The 17318-nt window shown below is 38.8% G+C and overlaps 1 protein-coding gene across 1 annotated transcript; it reads left to right on the top strand.

Annotated features, from left to right (window-relative positions):
• Positions 1–7956: 7956 nt before the first annotated feature.
• On the top strand, positions 7957–17039 carry LOC123251561 (small VCP interacting protein). Its single transcript, XM_044680856.1, has 4 exons — positions 7957–8053; positions 13151–13201; positions 14732–14842; positions 16208–17039. The coding sequence occupies exons 1-4, from the start codon at positions 8000–8002 to the stop codon at positions 16220–16222; spliced, it is 231 nt and encodes a 76-aa protein (XP_044536791.1). The 5' UTR covers positions 7957–7999; the 3' UTR covers positions 16223–17039.
• The last annotated feature ends 279 nt before the right edge of the window (positions 17040–17318 follow it).

Raw genomic sequence — 17318 nt, 5'->3', positions numbered from 1 at the left:
CCTCTAAAGAGTGAAACTAAAATTGGAAACATGAAAGACATAATTTGTATTAATATGTCTGTCTGCTAGACAATACCTTCTGTGATATGGGGAGGATGAAGAGGAGCTGAGACATTTGTGGATAAATTCTATTAATAAATAGAAAAGTTACCTGCATACATACATTTAAATGTATCTAAATTAATTATTAAGGTCTTTCTAAACTTTTTAGGATATTTGTATATTATATATTATTAATTCATACTGGATATTTATAAATTTTTGTGGGCTTGATTTATATATTGTTCACTGCTTATTGCCTTCTTTTGCTTTCATCCCTAAAATTAGTCAAGAAATTCTCTCTTTGTCTCCATAATTAAATCTTCATAGATAAGCAACTACCTAGGTCCAAACATCCCCATTGTACTTGGGATCAGGAATGAGTTCCTCTATGTATAATTCTTTGTTCCCTACCAGTCATTATAATGGAATCTCCAGAAAGAAGGATTGCTAAATGTAGGAACTGAAATGTCTAGGAGAACTAGGCCAAATCTCATTTTAAAAGTTCCTCTCTCATGCAGTAAGTCCTTATCCTCAGTGTTGCTGCTGATTAGAAATGAATCAATTGTAAAGTCTTTTTGATTTTACCTCCACAGCATGTCTGGCATCCTCTTCCTTCTTTCTACTCAGACAACCCCCATCCTAATTCATGCCTTAAGTGAACTAATAACCTTCTTTAAAAAAATCAAACCTTTACATAGCATCTTAGAATCAATACTGTGTATTGGTTCCAAGATAGAAGTGATAAGGGCTAGACAAAGAGGGTTAAGTGACTTGCCCAGGGTTCACACAACTAGGAAGTACCTGAGGCCATATTTAAAACCAAGACTTTCAGTCTCTAGGTCTAGTTCTCAAACAACTGGGCTAACTAGATGTCTCTGAGTAATCTTCTTTTTTAACCCTTAACTTCTGTCTTGGAGCCAAGACACAGTATGGTTCCAAGGTAAAGAGGGGTAAGGGCTAGGCAATGGGGGTTAAGTGACTTGCCCAGGGTCACACAGATAGGAAGTGTCTGAGGCCAAATTTGAACACAGGACCTCCCATCTCTAAGCCTGACTCTCAATCCATTGAGCCACCCAGCTGCCCACCCTGAGTAATGTTCTAAATGGACTCTTGACTACCCATGTTTTCTTTCTCTAATACATTCTCCTCACAGTTCCTAAAACAACATTCCTGAAGCTCACCATTCCTCTGCTTTAATAACATTCAGTGGCTACCAAATGCTTCTAGGATAAATACCTTATAATCTTCTCCAGTTGTAATTTAAACCCTTGACAATCTCTTTTTAGCTTATCTTCCCATGATTATCCCATATTCTCCACCTTCATGAACCCTATATTTTATCCAAAGTAGTCCATTAACTATTATCCTTGATAACCCTCCATCCTGTTCTCAACTGGAAAAGTATGTTTTCCATGTCCAGTATTATTAACTCCTTGCTACTTCCTTTTAGAATCTATGGCTACCTTCAAGGTTCAACTCATGTGCCATAATGTTCCTGATCCCACTTCTCTCTCCCTTCCTGAATTCTTGTTTCTATACATTAATGTTTACATCAATATGCACCCCTTCTTCTACCAGTAAAATGTAAGGTCCTTGATGGCAGGGTTTGCTTGTTTGTCTGTTCCTTTGTGTTTCTTTTAACTCTGTATCCTCCTCAGTGCTGGCTCTCCAACTTGTATGAAGTTGGGACATTGTCTGTTGGACTGGATTTGGAGAATGTGTCCAAAAACACCTAAGTTCTTATGGTTTGTTATTTGTATTTTGAGGGAAGCTGGGTTTCTCACTATAGTCAAGATCCCCAAAGTTGGAGGGCCTGATCGCTTGGTTCTCCTTGGTTTTGCTGGGTTTTGGAATTGCAGGTAACCAGCCATTTTGAACTAGACTTTTAACATTCACCCTGCCATAAAGGTTACCATAGGTGCTTAGAGATTTTACAATGAGGGCACAAGCTCTGGAAGGATCTTATCAAGGAGGAAAGGATTCAAGAACTGGTATATCAAAGGATTATATGTTATCCAAGGATGAACTTAAGTTTAAAGAAGCCCACAATCCAAGGACTAGTCATCTTGTCAGCCACAGTAATTCTACATTAGTGAAGGGAATGCCCACATCAATAAAACTGAGTTTTTTTTTAAAGTATCAGCATCGTAAGGTAAGGCAATTATGGAATATCCCTAAAGTTATCAGTTTCCAAGAAATTTAGCCTCAGTTATAGATATCTGGTGATGATAAATAACTGTTTTCTATTGTTATTAAGGACAGAGGTGGAAGAATTGTACTTATATATTCAGCCCAAACGGCTGAAACTTTAAAACGTGGTAACTGTAATACTCCATCAAACCAGGGGCCTTTCCAAGACAATAGTCTCTAATGAGGGTATGAAGGTCCATTCCTTTATATCACTACTCTTTGAGATTATTCATATTACACATTTGTTGCCTGGGATTCTATTCTATATCAAAGTTTTCCATAAGAAGATAAGACTAATAAGTAAGATTTAGAATTTTAATGTTTGCAAGGTTTTCCTTGCAACAACCTTGTGAGATAGTGTGTTGCCATGTTTATGGTAGGACATTATAATCTTTAAAGGATTATAACCTCAGGATCTCCAGTTTCCCTTCAAATTTATACTCAAATACTCAAATAGATTTATCTCTTTGACTTGAAAGCTGACTATAAGAATGTAGATGAGAATCCATACTGTACAACTTTTTCTATTCTCTCCCATAAATTCAACAGAGGGGCCATCCAACATGGGAGATGACTTTTTTCTTTTGCCATTGTGGATTTTAAAATTACTATCCAATAACTAAGTATTATATTTAATAAGATTTATTAAAACAAAAGGCTAGAGTAAAGGCAAGGCTCCCAGACCTCGCTCATGAAGAAGAGAGAAGAAGAGGGAGAAGCTATAGAACTGATAAAACAATAACCTGACCACACAAATGTGGAGGTGCAGGAGAGATTAAAGAGAATTTTGGGAAATACTAAGGGACTTAAGAGAGATGAAGTCCAAGGTTCAAAATCTCCATTTATACAGTCATGATATTGTAAGGATACCAATGGGGCACGCTAGCTATACCTGTCACCTTTGCCTTTCCACATGAAATAACCATCTTATTTCCCTATCATAGGCTTCCTTGGTAACATCCTTTGTCCTATTTTCTTCAGTGTTCTTTGCTGGTAATATGTAATATATTGCTCATGACTCCAAAAACAGATATTGCCTGCCGCTTGAGAGTGGGAATAAGTCAGAGAGGTCTCTGAGCCTCAGTTTCTTTATATATAAAACTATATATAACAATATCCTTAGTCTCTATATCACAAGATTAACTTTAGAACCTTTAAAGTATTATATGCCAGTTAACCAGTGAAGCTACATTTGAGCAAAGAATTCTTAAAGGAGCCACTAGTATGATCATTATTTAGTGAAAGTCCTGTACCAAAGAGAGGATTAATAAACATCTGTTGATTTAAATAGGATATTGAAGAGGGGAGAGCATCTGCACCCTGCCTGATTATCACAATGTCTGAGTTCACATCAGCTGAGCACTTTCTCAGTAGGTCCAATTTCAGTATGACCTACATTTTGAAGCACTGTATTTGGTGGTCATTAGTGCTAGCATGAAAAAACCCATTTGGATGCCCAGTTGATCAACCACCCTAATAGGATCTTCTATCAACCATCAGCTTTGTTAGCATTTCACCTTAGCCAAAATTATTGGAACTAATCTGCCACCAGCAGGTGCAAGACACATATACACATCCAGCTCAACTGTCTGCTCTCCAAGTGGGCTCAATATCTGAGGCCATGTCCAATGGAAGATCAGAATTGGACAGAGTCCTGTAATGTCATTTGCACCTGGATATCCCTGTGGAAAGAATATTTGGCAATCCTCCCTTTCTGCTGTACAGACTAATGATTTGGGCACAGGGCTCAAAGAAGTCATGAGAGTCAGCATACAATAACCAGTCTTACATTTAGTAGATATTTTCTATTAATGACATTCCACCAAGCCATAACCTCAGGGACAAAGAAAGGGATCATGGTGTGCTGAAGTATGTTTCGGATCATGACCTCTTGAGCTCAGCCAAGTCAGAAGGGGTTTTGTAGAGCAGGCTCCACCTCTGACTACATTAGGAATCCACACTGGGGAAGTTAAGGGCATAGAGAATGCTGGCAGCCATGCAAAGAGGACAGAGACTCTACAAAGAGAAAGAGGATATGAGTTCAAATCTTAGTTTTGTTCCTTCTACTTTTGTGACTATGGACAAGATACAGACTTCTCTGGGCCAGGGGGAGGTGGGCTAATTAACATCCCTTTCATTAAAAAAAATCTGTTATGATTAGAATTCTCTGGAGATCATGTATTCATTTATAATTATTTATTAAATAGTAAAAGTGGGTTGGAGAATGAAAAGGTACATAATCATGTGGCTATATGGCTAATTATCTTGCTAACCTGAGCTCTCTGTTCACTGCATGTCCCCTTCATTCCTGCTGCTTCCTACCAAAGAGGCCTCAAACTTCCTTGATCTGTCACTTATATCTCCCCAGTGATGTCTCCTTTTACTGGGTCTCCCCAGTTGGACAGATGACCTCAGTTCAGGTCAGAGGCCAGTCTTCTGAAAGCCAAGCATCATGTAAGTCAAGAAGCATCTCCTAGGACAACAAGGAGCCATGAGGTGTCCTCCTTATAAAGATAAGCTTCAGGTCTTGTTAACCCAATCAAAGGGTGGGAGTGAGAGGAAAATGCATTTTCAAAACTTTCCTTTTAAAAAAGGAAAGAGGGATACAGATGTACAGATACAAAAGTACTTTGTAGAAGACAAGTTCTGTTCAGGGCATATTTTGTTTGAGTTGTTAACATTTAGTGGGGGTAGGGAGAGACAGTCAGAGAGAGAGAAAGAGAAACAGGGACACAGAGAGAGAAAAAAGGGGAGAGAGGGAGAGACATAGAGCCAGAGAGAAGAAATACCAAGAGATAGAGGGAGGTGGGGAGAGAGAGTGAGAGCATGAGAGAGAGGTGGGGGGGGGGGGGAAGAAAAACAGGAGAGAGCCCTTGGGGAACATGCCCTGACAAAAGAAATGAAGGAGGAGACAAACAGGTAGAAGAACCAAGACAGAGTTGTCACAAACATCCAGGAAAAGGAATATTCAATAAATGAATGAACAAGAAAAACTATAGTAAAATCTTGAAATATCAGTTTGCTGCAGTTTATTCCCTTTTATTGTTAAGTCAGACATTACCTGTGGTAAAACTGCACAACTGTTCATTTAAAGCATTCCAAAAGTCCATAATATGGAGGTACATTACCAAGAAAGTAGATCCTTGAAACAATAAACTGAAACCCTCATTTCTAGAGCAATTGATAATTATTTATTCTCTAGTTTAATGTGAGTAAATATTAGAAATCAGTAAGACTTCCTAAGAGGTGATTTTATGTACATTGTTTAGCCATTTTTCTTAGCTTATGGTAGTTGTTTTTTTTTTTTTAATTTTACTTATATTGCAAATGTGAAATTACTTTCTTCAGATATGTTGCAAGTTGCAATTAGATTAGTAGGATACTTTTTAATGTATTTATGTTTCTCATTTCCTGAGACCAGCTTATGGCTAGGGGCACCAGAAAGGCCTGTAAATTGGCTTTCTGCAATTTCGACTATATTGACTCTTCATTCAATTGGAATGAAAATTCAATTCAATTGGGTTCTATACCTGGAGGCTGAAGGAGAGGTGTGAAATTCCATAAAGCATCTTCCCTGACTTTTAAACAACATATCAGAGACAGGAGCCAAATGAATATTCTCCTTGGCAAAGCAGTTAATTCAGGAAGCTACAAGCTTATTTCAAGGAGACTGAAATTCCAATTATGCCCATTCTTGTACTGAATCAACTTAGTCCAGGCCAAACTCTGATTATTACTATGAAAAATAATTCATAGGCAGTTTCTTAAAGAACAGTATATAGCAAATACCTGGGTAAGAAAAGTTGTTCAGTTGTGTCAGACTTCAAGACCTCGTCTGGGGTTTTCTTGACAAAGATAGAGTGCTTTGCCATTTCCTTCTCCAACTCATTTTTTACAGAAGAGGAAACTGAGGCAAACAGAGAAAAGTCTTGCCCAGGTTCACACAGGTAATGAACAGAACTGGATTTGAACTCAGGAAGATGAGTGTTCTTAACTCCAGAACCTGTGCTCTAGCCTTTAGCTGCCCATATGAACAATAGGCTGTAACAAAGCCAGAAAAAGTTTTAAGGGATCTGGCCATTTCAAGTAAGGCAGGAGATATTTAAACTAATTTGCCCTGCCCTTGTGCTGGTATATCCTAGTAATGACAGTACAAGCCTTATTTAAATTATAATGTGGTTTAAGAAAGAGTTCCCTGTAGCTTGATGGCAAAGTACTAAAAATAGCATTATTTTATTTATGGGGACCTAAATCATGGGGGTCAGTCCTGGAGACAGGGAAAATAGTGAGATAGGATTGAAGTGAAAATTCTCAGCAAGAAGAAAAAATTTCCCCAAAAATTATGAGACAAACTTGGATAAACTGAGGAACCCCTCATCCCCCATTTATCTGTGTGATGAAAAGGTTATGCCTTTCCAGTTTGGGGGGAACCTGCCCTAGTACCTAAGAACCCAGAGATTACCATGGGGTAAACAGAGTAGGATTATTTTGTGGAGGGAACTACAAAAAAGTGGGAGAAAATGACAATGATGTTCATATACCATTTTTCATTTTTCAAGAAGCTTTAAAATTCCTTATATTTCCATAAATGTGTTTTTGTTATGAAATAGAATAGCTTATCTTCTAAGATTTTTTTTAATACAAAGCATTCAGATAAAGAAAGCAGGGGAAATTCCTTCTGCATTATTCTCAGTAGGATCAAGAAAATTATTATTTTTCTCTTATTAAAAAGGAAGAAAAAGTCCAACTAACCTTTATTCATTCATTAAGCAGCTTCTTGTGCACATCCCTGAATTCCTGGACAGGGATAAAGAGTCTAATCTCCCAATATCCCTTACCACCAAGCCTAAAGAACTTAAAATTATCAAGCCAGGGTAAAAGGCATGTACAGGCAAGTCTAAGATGGAGTGTGATAAAGACAAGGAACAAATCCACATAAATTCCTTCAGGAAAGAATAAAAAGAGATCAGTTTGATCTGGTTCTTTTCAGGGAAATTGATCCATCCTCCTTTATTCCTCTCTGAAAATGGACTGGATTGGGAGTTTGAGGTCAGGTTTTCAGAATCTCGTTGTAGAAAGGGCACTGAACTTGATTTGATCCAAGCTTGAGCTTAAATCTTAGTTCAAGACATTTTTAATACAGTGCCTATCACAAAATAATTCTTTAAATAAAATAATAAAGTTCTCGCTCAATCTTTTCTCTATCTTCTACCAGTTGGGTGCCCAAGTCACAACCTTTCTGGGTCTTGCCATCAGCTTCTGAAAATAAAGGGGTTTGACGCCATTGCCTCTGAAGATTCTTTCCATTCTTCTCACTCTAAATCTGCCATTCTCTAATATCTCAGTGTCCTTGGATTCTAGTAGATAGGCAGGTTGGAATGTGGGTCAGGAATACCTGGGCTATCTCTAATCCCTCTCCCCAGACACTTCGACGGGACTTCAATTTCTGGGCCTCAGTTTACTTATCTGTGAAATGAGCCTGCGTGTCTGGGGTGCGAGGAGAAGGAATTAGATATCTCCGTAGCTCCTTCTAGCTCTAAGGCGAAGATCCTCCTGGCTATTAGCCCCTGGCTTCCAATTCCTGCCCTCCCCTCCCTTTCTGCAACACAGGCCAGGTTTTGGCCAGGCTGAAACCTCCAGGGAGGGGTTGGGGAGGGGCCGGGCTGGCGTGGGGGGCGTGGCGAGAACGCGCTGGACTGGGCGGGGCCACACAGGCCTTAGCTTTCTAAGTAGAGGGCGGCCAGGGCGGGTGCCACACGGAGTGGACATGGGGCTCTGCCTGCCCTGCCTAGGAGATCGGCCGCCGGCCTCGCCCGACCTCGTAAGTGACTCTTCGCTACCCTTTCCACGCCAGACCCTCGACCTCCCCCCGCCCCTGCTTCCTAGACGTCCTCCTCTCGAGTCCTGGCGCGACAGGTGTCCAGTGGCCAGTCACAGCGTTTCTAAGTTCTAGCTTAGTTTCTGAGTTCTAGCTCTCCTTCGCCTCCCTGGTGCCCCAGTCTCGCCTTGGAGCTCCAGGCGGCCTTCCTAGGGCTTCCTCGGGGCCAGCCCTGGGGCAGTTGCGGTTCCTGCAGCCCTGGAGACTAGTAGGAGCACTCGGGGCGGGGCGGTCCTTCTGCGGGCTGGGCGTGGCCAAGGGAGGGGACGCACGTGCGCGTCCTTGACAATGGTGTTTGTGAGTGCTGGAGGCACTTTCCCCCTCTCCCCACCCCACAGCCCCCACCCCTGCGCCTGGGGCTCCGGACCCTGGAGACTCTCGCGGTCCTGGGTGGAGAGGGGTGGGGACAGTCCGCTAGGAGGCCTGGGTGGAGTGGACGGAGAAAAAGAACCGACTGACCGCCCCTGAGATTTCAGCAGGTTTGAGGACCCGGGCCACGTGCACCTGCTCTGTAGTTTAATGGACTTTCGCGCTGTTCCGGTGCATCTAGGCGGCACTGTGGGTAGATTAGCCCCAGGTCACTTAACCCCTGTTTGTCTCAATTTCCTTCCTGTTGAAATGGGAACCATAATAAAACCTGGGTAGGTGGGTGCCAAGGTTGTTGTAGGGATCAATTATGAACTTCTTAATTGTAAAGTGCTTGGCGCAGTGCCTGGCACAAAAATGCTACCTAAATGTTAGCTATTATTATGATTATTGCTTTTTTAATCTGGAGCAGTAAAAGTTTGCATGATTTACCCAGGCGTAGCTCTTAGGGGTCAGCTACAGGGATTGAATAGAGTTCCCTGGCTGGCTCTAATACCGGTTCTCTGACCATTGCGGCCATGTTACCTTTCTTTATTTTTCTAGCTGCGATTATGGGATAGTCACTGGGTCCATTTTTTCTGGTATTGGGACCTCGAAAACAGGGGCACGTAGCCAACATGTCAGAGAAGAGACTGAAGCCCGTGCCTGCCTCACTGGAGGACTGTTCTCTTTCCACCACACTCTTTTAACTGAGGTTTTTCTTCCTCAGTGACCTGCTCTCAATTTCATACATCTCCTAAGGAAGAAAATAGGGGTTGGGACAGGGAAAGAGACCTCCATTGAAGGAACCCCCCAGAGAGGAAACTTCGGAAATGCAAATGGGCACCTTTTCTACAATTCATACTTGTGGAAGGTTGCCTTCCTGTGTCGCTCCTGATCAAATAGCCTGTTTATGGGGACTTAAAAGCCTAATTAGTTTGGAAGAACTGCTCCTTATGGCCACTGGCAGAGGAAGAGTAGTGTACCAGTAAGAGCCTAGGATTTGGAGGAGACTGATTCCTAAAACTGCTTCTTTAGTTAACTGTTATGTGAAATAGGCAAAGCCTCAGTTTCCTTAATTGTAAAATGAATATCATAATACCAACAGTACTTGCTTCACAGGGATGTGGTGATCAAATGAAATAGTTTTAAAACTTTTACAAATTGCCATATGACTTGGAGAAAATTGTTTAAACCTCTTTGGGTTTCTTATCCTCCCTTTTGAACTTTACAGAGTTGAGAAATACTCTGCCAAAGCCCTTCCAGCGCCAATTCCGGAGGTGGAAGTTGAAACATCAACTACAAAAAAGTTTAAATTTGCTAAAAAGAAAAGGGAAACAAAAAAAGTTATCTTCCTGACAATTGGAGCTTTCACAAAATGTAATTAATTGCCTCCCCAGAGAGTCCTTTTCCCCTTCTTCAGCTGCCTTGGCTGGTGGGGTGGGCGGAGTGGAGAATGAAGGACCCTTTGGTTACATTGTAGGAGATTATTTATGGCTTTGTGTTTTGTTTTGTTTTTTGTTTGAATACAGATGTAGACCTGGAAGGGATCTTAAAATCTCATTTAATCCAACACATTCATTTTAGAAATGAAGAAACAGGCCCCAGAAGGTTAACTGATTTAAGCAAGGTTCCCTAGGTAGTAAGTTTCAAAACAGAATTTGAACCCTCCCCTCCACCAAACTCTTCTGACTACAGAGTCTGTGCTTTTTTCCATTGTTGGTACCTGGACCAATATAGTGTTTAAAACCTTTTTCAGGTCTATAAAATTCTGTGATCTTCCCCCCTTCTATTAGTTATTTATTTGTTTTGGTCATTTAGCTGTTTTGGCAGCCTGGCTAGCAGTAAAGATTATTTACTCTGTACTGTATGTGGGGATTTCAATGTTATTTCCCTTTTTTCTTTTTTTTTTGCAGATTTTTGGTTTGTGAATTTTATCAGGCCTTAGATTAGAATTGGAATTTAATTTTCTATCATAGAATTAGTTAGGGGTCAAACCTTAGAAATCAGCTAGTTTCACACATTTGTTTTTACATATAAGGAAACAAGCCTAGAGAGCTTGTTTCTTGCCCAGTCACATTTTCAACCAGACTCTGAAATCTACCTCACTGCCCTCTGTGCCTGACTGCTTCTCCCCAAATGTTTTCTTGTTAACTGGAAGAGAGTCTCATGAGTGGCAATTTGAATATGAAGGGTTTTTCTTCAAATTCAGTGTTATTCCTAGTTACATGTTTCCTAGACTCCCAGAAGTATTCACTTAATTGGTAAAGTTCTTGGAGTTCTGATGATACTAATTATTTTTGTCTGATTTCTGGATATCCATTTGTATTTATCTACTGTAAAATTCCAAATGAAAATGAGTCTTCTGCTTTGCAAATGGTAATGCAATTCATTCAATTTATCTTTGTGGAAGGATTTTTTTTTTAACAATGTGTTTACATTATTTTGTTAAAAGAGGATCCCTAGGAGACTCAGTTCTTCTCTGGGCAAGGGTCTCTTGAGAAACAGCTTGTGAAGGAGTAGAAGCTTGAGAGTCAAGGGACTTATGTTGTATCTTGCACTCTGTCACATACTAAACCTGGCTTTTTCACTGCCTAGAGTAACAGTTTCAGCTAGATTATAAATTTGTAGAAGGAATAATGGGGGGGGGGGGGTTAACACTTCTGTGTTTGTACTCTACCATGGCACTACATAGCAGGAAAAAAAAAGTTTAAAGCCATAAGGGGCCAGTAAACACTTGTCCAAAAAAATAAACATTTTTATACTTCAAAATCCATAACACTTAAGGATTGCAAAGCAGTTGATAATTTCTTTGAGCCTTTCACAACAAATTTTCTGTCCCTTAAAGGAATCCTGGCTATTCAAATATTGGATGGCCAGCAAGTAAGGCCACCATTGAAGAGGAACACCTGCTGCCTCTTTCTTTGTTTTAGTCTCTGATAAGAAGTAACAGTTCTCACCAAAGCCAACACTTCTGATTCCATTTAAGCAATTAAGTGCCTACTGAATTATAGGTATGCCCTGTTGGGCTCTGGGGATGCAAAGAGAAACTGATGGGAGCCCCAGCAAAATTAACATTCTATTTGTGCCTTTGAGCTATCCATTCCCTTGCCTCTCCAGTAGCTTGTTGCCCTATTGCCCCATCAGTTATTCATAATGCTCTCTCTGTCTCTGACTCTCTCTCCCTCTTCCCCTTCCCCCCTCTCTTTTTGAAATAGCTACAAAAGGAGAAGCTAGGTTGGTCAGTGGATAGAGAGCTGGGCCTGGATATGGAAGGATGTGGGTTCAAATTTGACTTCAGACTCCCTAGCTGTATGATCCTGGGCAGACCGCTTATCTCTAATTGCCTAACCCTTACACTCTTCTGCATTAAAACCAATACTTGGTATCAATTCTAAGACAGAAGGTAAGAGTTTTAAAAGAGAAAGAACTAAAAAACAAACAAAAAAATCCTTTTACATTGACCATTACATTGGTTCTATCATACTACATTTCCCAATCTTTTTTGTAACTAAACTCTTAGTGGGTTTCTTTTTTTGTTGTTGTTTTCGCTTTTTTGCCCTTCTCCACCCCTTGTGTTCACTTCCTAGTCTACTTCATATCGTCAGAGTGTTCCTACAAGATCTCTCCTGCCTACTCACATGGCAAACATTCTAGTTGAGAGGGATAAGGACCACCATCTTGACTGAAACCTCCTCATTGGACTTTGCATTTGGGGCTTTCTGCCCCCTGTGGCCCATCTACCACTAGCTGCACAGATAAGTCTGACACTGTTCTGTACTTTCTCAAGACATTTTGGTGGCTTCCTGATAGACTTTAGGAAAAGCTAGGAATCTTTCAGCTTGGTTTTTAAAACCTTCACAGTCTAACTTTGCAGACCAATTGCACGTTATTCACCTTTTCCCACTGGACATTCCAGTCAAACTGACCATCTTGCTGTCTACCTTATGCAACCTTCCATCTCCATCTATGCCTTTGCTGTCCCACCGGTATGGAATGCCCTTCTTATTCTACTCCATTTTCCACACAGAAGACAAAGTGATTTTCTTCAAGTACAAATCTGTCTCTCACCATTCCCATTCATTAAACTCCAGTGGCTCCCTATCAAATCTAGGATGAAAAATATGTACTCTTCTGCTAAGCTTTTAAAGCCCTTCTTAACCTAGCTCCAAATTTCCTTTCCAGCCTTGTTCTTTCCTCCCTTTGCTGTACTCCCTGATCTAGCCAAATTGACTTTGTCTCTGTTCCTCACACTAGAATAGAAAGCAGAATTAAAAGGATTTGAGTTGGGAAACAATGAGGCCAGTAGCAGTTGGAAAAGTTCAGAAGAGCTTACTATAAAAGGTAGTCCTTGAAATTAAAGGCTGGAAGGAAATGAAGGTGTCTATTCCAGACCTGGGGGAAGACAGAAGATACAAACAGGAGGACTTCAAGCTAAGAAAAGCTCTAGTTCTCTTTACTTGGACAAGTCTTTTAATGTATGTCTCATTCATGAGACTGAGATGGTAAATAACTAGCCTAAAAGCTTTATAGCTAGGAAGTATCTAAGCAGGCTGCCAGACTTGAGGGTTTGGCCTTGCAGTTCTCCCTTCTTTCAATTGCACCACACTGCCTCCTGAATTTGTATATTAACCTGCTGCTCTGTTTTTTCAGGAATTTTCCTGATCATTTTTAAGTCTTATCAATTTTTCACAGGAAGAAAGAAGATTAAAACTTGCAGAAGCTGCAGAAAGAAGACAAAGGGAGGTGAGATTTGAAAAATTCAGTTCTGATGATTTGGAAATATTTTTAAAATATGATTATGTCTTAGAATTTTTGTATACATAAAATTTCTATTTAAAAAGAACCAAAAAAGGATGCCAGATAATTTAAAAGGCAGTTATTTGTTTTAAAAATTATTCAGGATAAAATTCCTATAAATTGCTTTCAAAATAAGATTAAATTGATAAAAATACTTTCTCCATGTGCCTTTTTTTTGTGGGGTCCACATAAAACATTAATGATTTACTACTAGGTGCTAAGCACTGGAATTTCAAAACAGAGAATCAAGGGTCCCTTCCCTCAAGGAGGTCATCATACTTTTAATTGAGGGGTAAAAGACAAAGAAATAAATTTTCACACAGATGGAAGGCAAGGTATACTTAATTCCTGAGAGGCAAAGTAATGGAAGAGCCCTAAAGACCTTGGGGAGTGTGTGTGGCAAGGGAGTAAATGGTCCCTGATCAAAAAAAAAAAAAAGGAATTGGGTAGATTCCAGGGTCAGAGGGCACTTGTGCTTTGGGACAGCTCCAGGAGAGGATGGGGTTAGAAGAGACAGCTAACTGAGCTGGGGAATGGGGTCCAAGGTAAGAGAGATCAGTCTTTTATTATTGTCTTGGGCCAAACAAAGAAGTCAGTGTCATAATACTCCAGCATTTCAGGGATCCATGATGTCATTGGTATTGGTTCATGTGAACCACAATCTCTCAATGCCTTGGCATTCAATCTTTTTTTTTTCTCTCCCTTACTTTCTACTTTAGAATTGATATCAAGTATTGGTTTTAAGGGAGAAAAGTGCTTGGCAGTTGAAGTTAAATGTCTAGGGTCACATATCTCCTTTCTCCAGGCTTGGCTGTCTATTCATTGGGCCACCTGCCTGCCCCATTGGCACTCTGTCGTCATGAGTTGTACTGGGGTGGGGGGTCCTCCTGGTGGTCAGATTTATGATGATTAATGCTTCCTTGAACTTTTAATTAATTTTAACCCTCTGATAAGACACAAGTTTTGTCAGGGACTCTGAGGCATAAGAAACAAAATATGAATAAAAACTTTATTATGATAAATATTTATTAAATGAATGAAGAAGTGACTGTTGCCACTAAGGACAGACTTAAAAGATTTAAGGAAAAAATTACATTAGTAAGTTTGTCAAACGGTGGTTTAGGTCTGGCTTAGATTGAGGATTGGTCAAACTACAGGCTACCCTTAATCTGTATTTGGTTTTTTTGTTTTGTTTTTGGTCAGACCTTGAGTTTGGATTTTACATTTTTAGATGATAAAACCTTACATAAAAATGCAAAGACCATTCTAGCTATGCCCTGATAAAAACCAGCAGAGGCTGATTTGGCCTATAGACCCTAGTTTTGGGACCTCTGCTCTGAATCCTAGCTACCATGAGGGACATTCCTCCCTAGGTGAATTATTGCTGGAGGCACAGCCTAGCAAAGCGCCTTACTTTTATTTTGTTTTTTCACCGTATTTTAATTGTTTATGGCATGCTGATTTTCTTTTTCCTAGTCTTCCACTCGAGGAATTTTGAACGTTCATTCTGTAGAAGCCAAGAAGAGGAAAAAGGAACAAATGGAGAAACAGATGTCTGCGAGGAATTCTTCACAAGGAGGGCTTCGAGTAAGTGTAAAGATTCCCACTGAACCTAGAGGCCAGGGACTTTTTTTACATTTTTTTTATTCTTTTGTATTAATGTATTTAAAAACATTATTCTGACCAGAGTTCCAGAGACTATGCCAGATTTCAGAGGGTACCATGACACAACAAAGATTAAGAATCTATGCCTTAAAGTATAATGTAACTTGTGTATTTATGGGAAATAAATTTCATTTATGGGGAAAGTATTTTAAATTTTGAAGCTTTGCTTTCATAGGTTAGGTATTTAGCTGTAGGAAAGAAAATTTTATAATAATCTATGATACTTGGGTTGTAGATAAGGAGAAGATTATAAAATCATTTTAATATATAAAAGTCTAAGAAGTTAATTTTTTTAAAAAATCACTTTTACTAACAGAGAATTTAGTAAAGCAGACAAATCAAAAGACTTCTATTTGAGTTTGATATATAATATTAGTTTTGTAAGAATATCTTCCCAGGGGGCAGCTGGGTGGCTCAATATATTGAAAGCCAGGCCTAGAGATGGGAGGTCCTAGGTTCAAATCTGGCTTCAGACACTTCCCAGCTGTATGACCCTGGGCAAGTCACTTGACCCCCATTGCCTACCCTTACCACTCTTCTGCTTTGGAACCAATAGGTAGTTTTGGTTCCTAAACAAAAGGTAAAGGTTTTAAAAAATAAGAATATCTTTCCTTTTGTTTATATTGTTGAAAGTTAGTGTACAGGACCTGAGCACTGAAGTCTCTGGCAAAGACTGTTGAAAGAGCACGCTTAATGTTCTTTTGTTTTGTAACTGATTTAGTATTATTTAATTTTGTATATTTCCCTTCCTGACTTTAAGCTTCTTGAGGGCTATCTAAACTTTCGTCTATTGCCTCTTGAATAACTGTATTAAGAATTTTTAAAAAAAAATTCAGATATTAGTTATCTATTGGCACAATGCTAAGTTTTATTGATTTTTCCTTTTTGTTTTTTAAATATCATTATAGAAGGATTAATAATGAAATAAAGAACCTGGCGTTACATATCTCCAGTATAGATGCTTTACTTCATTAAGAATTTTATTGATATAGGACTTAGGACAAAACCCTGTCACCTTACTTCACAGAGGACTTTCTCCCTGAATTTAGTTGCAGTTGAGAAAACAGGGAGAGAATGCCCTATCTTTAATCAGATATTCTTTTATCTTTCATTTCTCACTTTGATCTGAATGTTTCTGACTCAAATCCTGAGCAGTATTCTTAATTCTTTACAGAGTTAATCTTGCATTTCTATGCACAAAAATCTTGTTTTTGTGCATATAAAACCCAAATTTTTTTTCTGTCAACTTATACAGAAGTAATAGATATCTTTCCATCTCTTTTTTAGTGGACGGTTTCATAAAAATTTGTTCCAAATGGAAGATAAGAATACGACTAATAACCTGTGGAAAACTGCAATCAAGTGGCTCTCCGTTATGTGGCTTTTGCATATAACACATTAATGCTCTTCTGTTTTAATGTGATAAATGATAAGTAAACTATATATTGGGAATTGTTTCTTTTTTTTTTTTTTTTTTTTGAGCAATTAACAGACAAGCCTCAGATAGCCAAAACTTTTCACTATAGTCTCTTATTTTTGCATAAGTAGCTTTTCTCAAGACAAGGGCTTTATTTGTGATTTTACAGAGATAAAGTAATACTACCCTGTCCTAAGGATAGTACTAATTATGTCTTTAAATCAGTTTTTCAATTACCTTCTCTCCCTTTTATAAAAAAATTAAGTGAACAATGTTTAGCTTTGCTGACATACATTGTATTTATTTTGTATTTATACTGACTTTCTGTTTAAAGCTTTACATTCAATGACTCAGAAGTAGAAGGAAATACCTGAAAAATAATTTGGAGGCTTCATATGAAACCAGACTTCTCTTTATCTTCTGATTCACTAGATGCTTATTTGTTCATAATAAAAGATTTAATCTGATTATTTCCTGTTAACAGTTATCTATGTTTGAGTGTTTTTCATTAAACTAAAATTTATTTGCTGAATTTAAAACTGAGTCCTTTTGGTACCATAAGGGGGCATTGCAGTGCTTATATAGATAACAGATCTGATTTATTTCTCTAAAGACTTTTGTTGTAATTGCATTACTTTCTAGCAAAGTATGAGCATTTTTGACATTTAAAAAAATCTATTAAAGAATTGCCAAAAGACTTAAGGATAATTTCACTACTGTGATTTTCATTTGTGAAGGTATTCATGTAGGTATTTGGGTGCTATATACATACATATATACACAGAGGTGTTTATATGTGTATTGTATATTCTGCATACACCACAGTATCTTTCGTAGTTGATTAAAAGTTCCATGCTTTGAGGAATAACAAAATTATCTCACCTTCCTCAATAGTGGTATATATCACTTTGTCATAAATTATAATATATGTGTACATTATAAGTAATATCATATGTAATATGTTATATATAGAGAGAGTGT

The sequence above is a fragment of the Gracilinanus agilis genome, chromosome 6 (genome assembly GCF_016433145.1).
Source record: "Gracilinanus agilis isolate LMUSP501 chromosome 6, AgileGrace, whole genome shotgun sequence".
NCBI lineage: Eukaryota > Metazoa > Chordata > Mammalia > Didelphimorphia > Didelphidae > Gracilinanus > Gracilinanus agilis.
The sequence above is the reverse complement of the archived record's forward strand: the minus strand, read 5'-3'. Positions and strand labels throughout refer to the sequence as shown.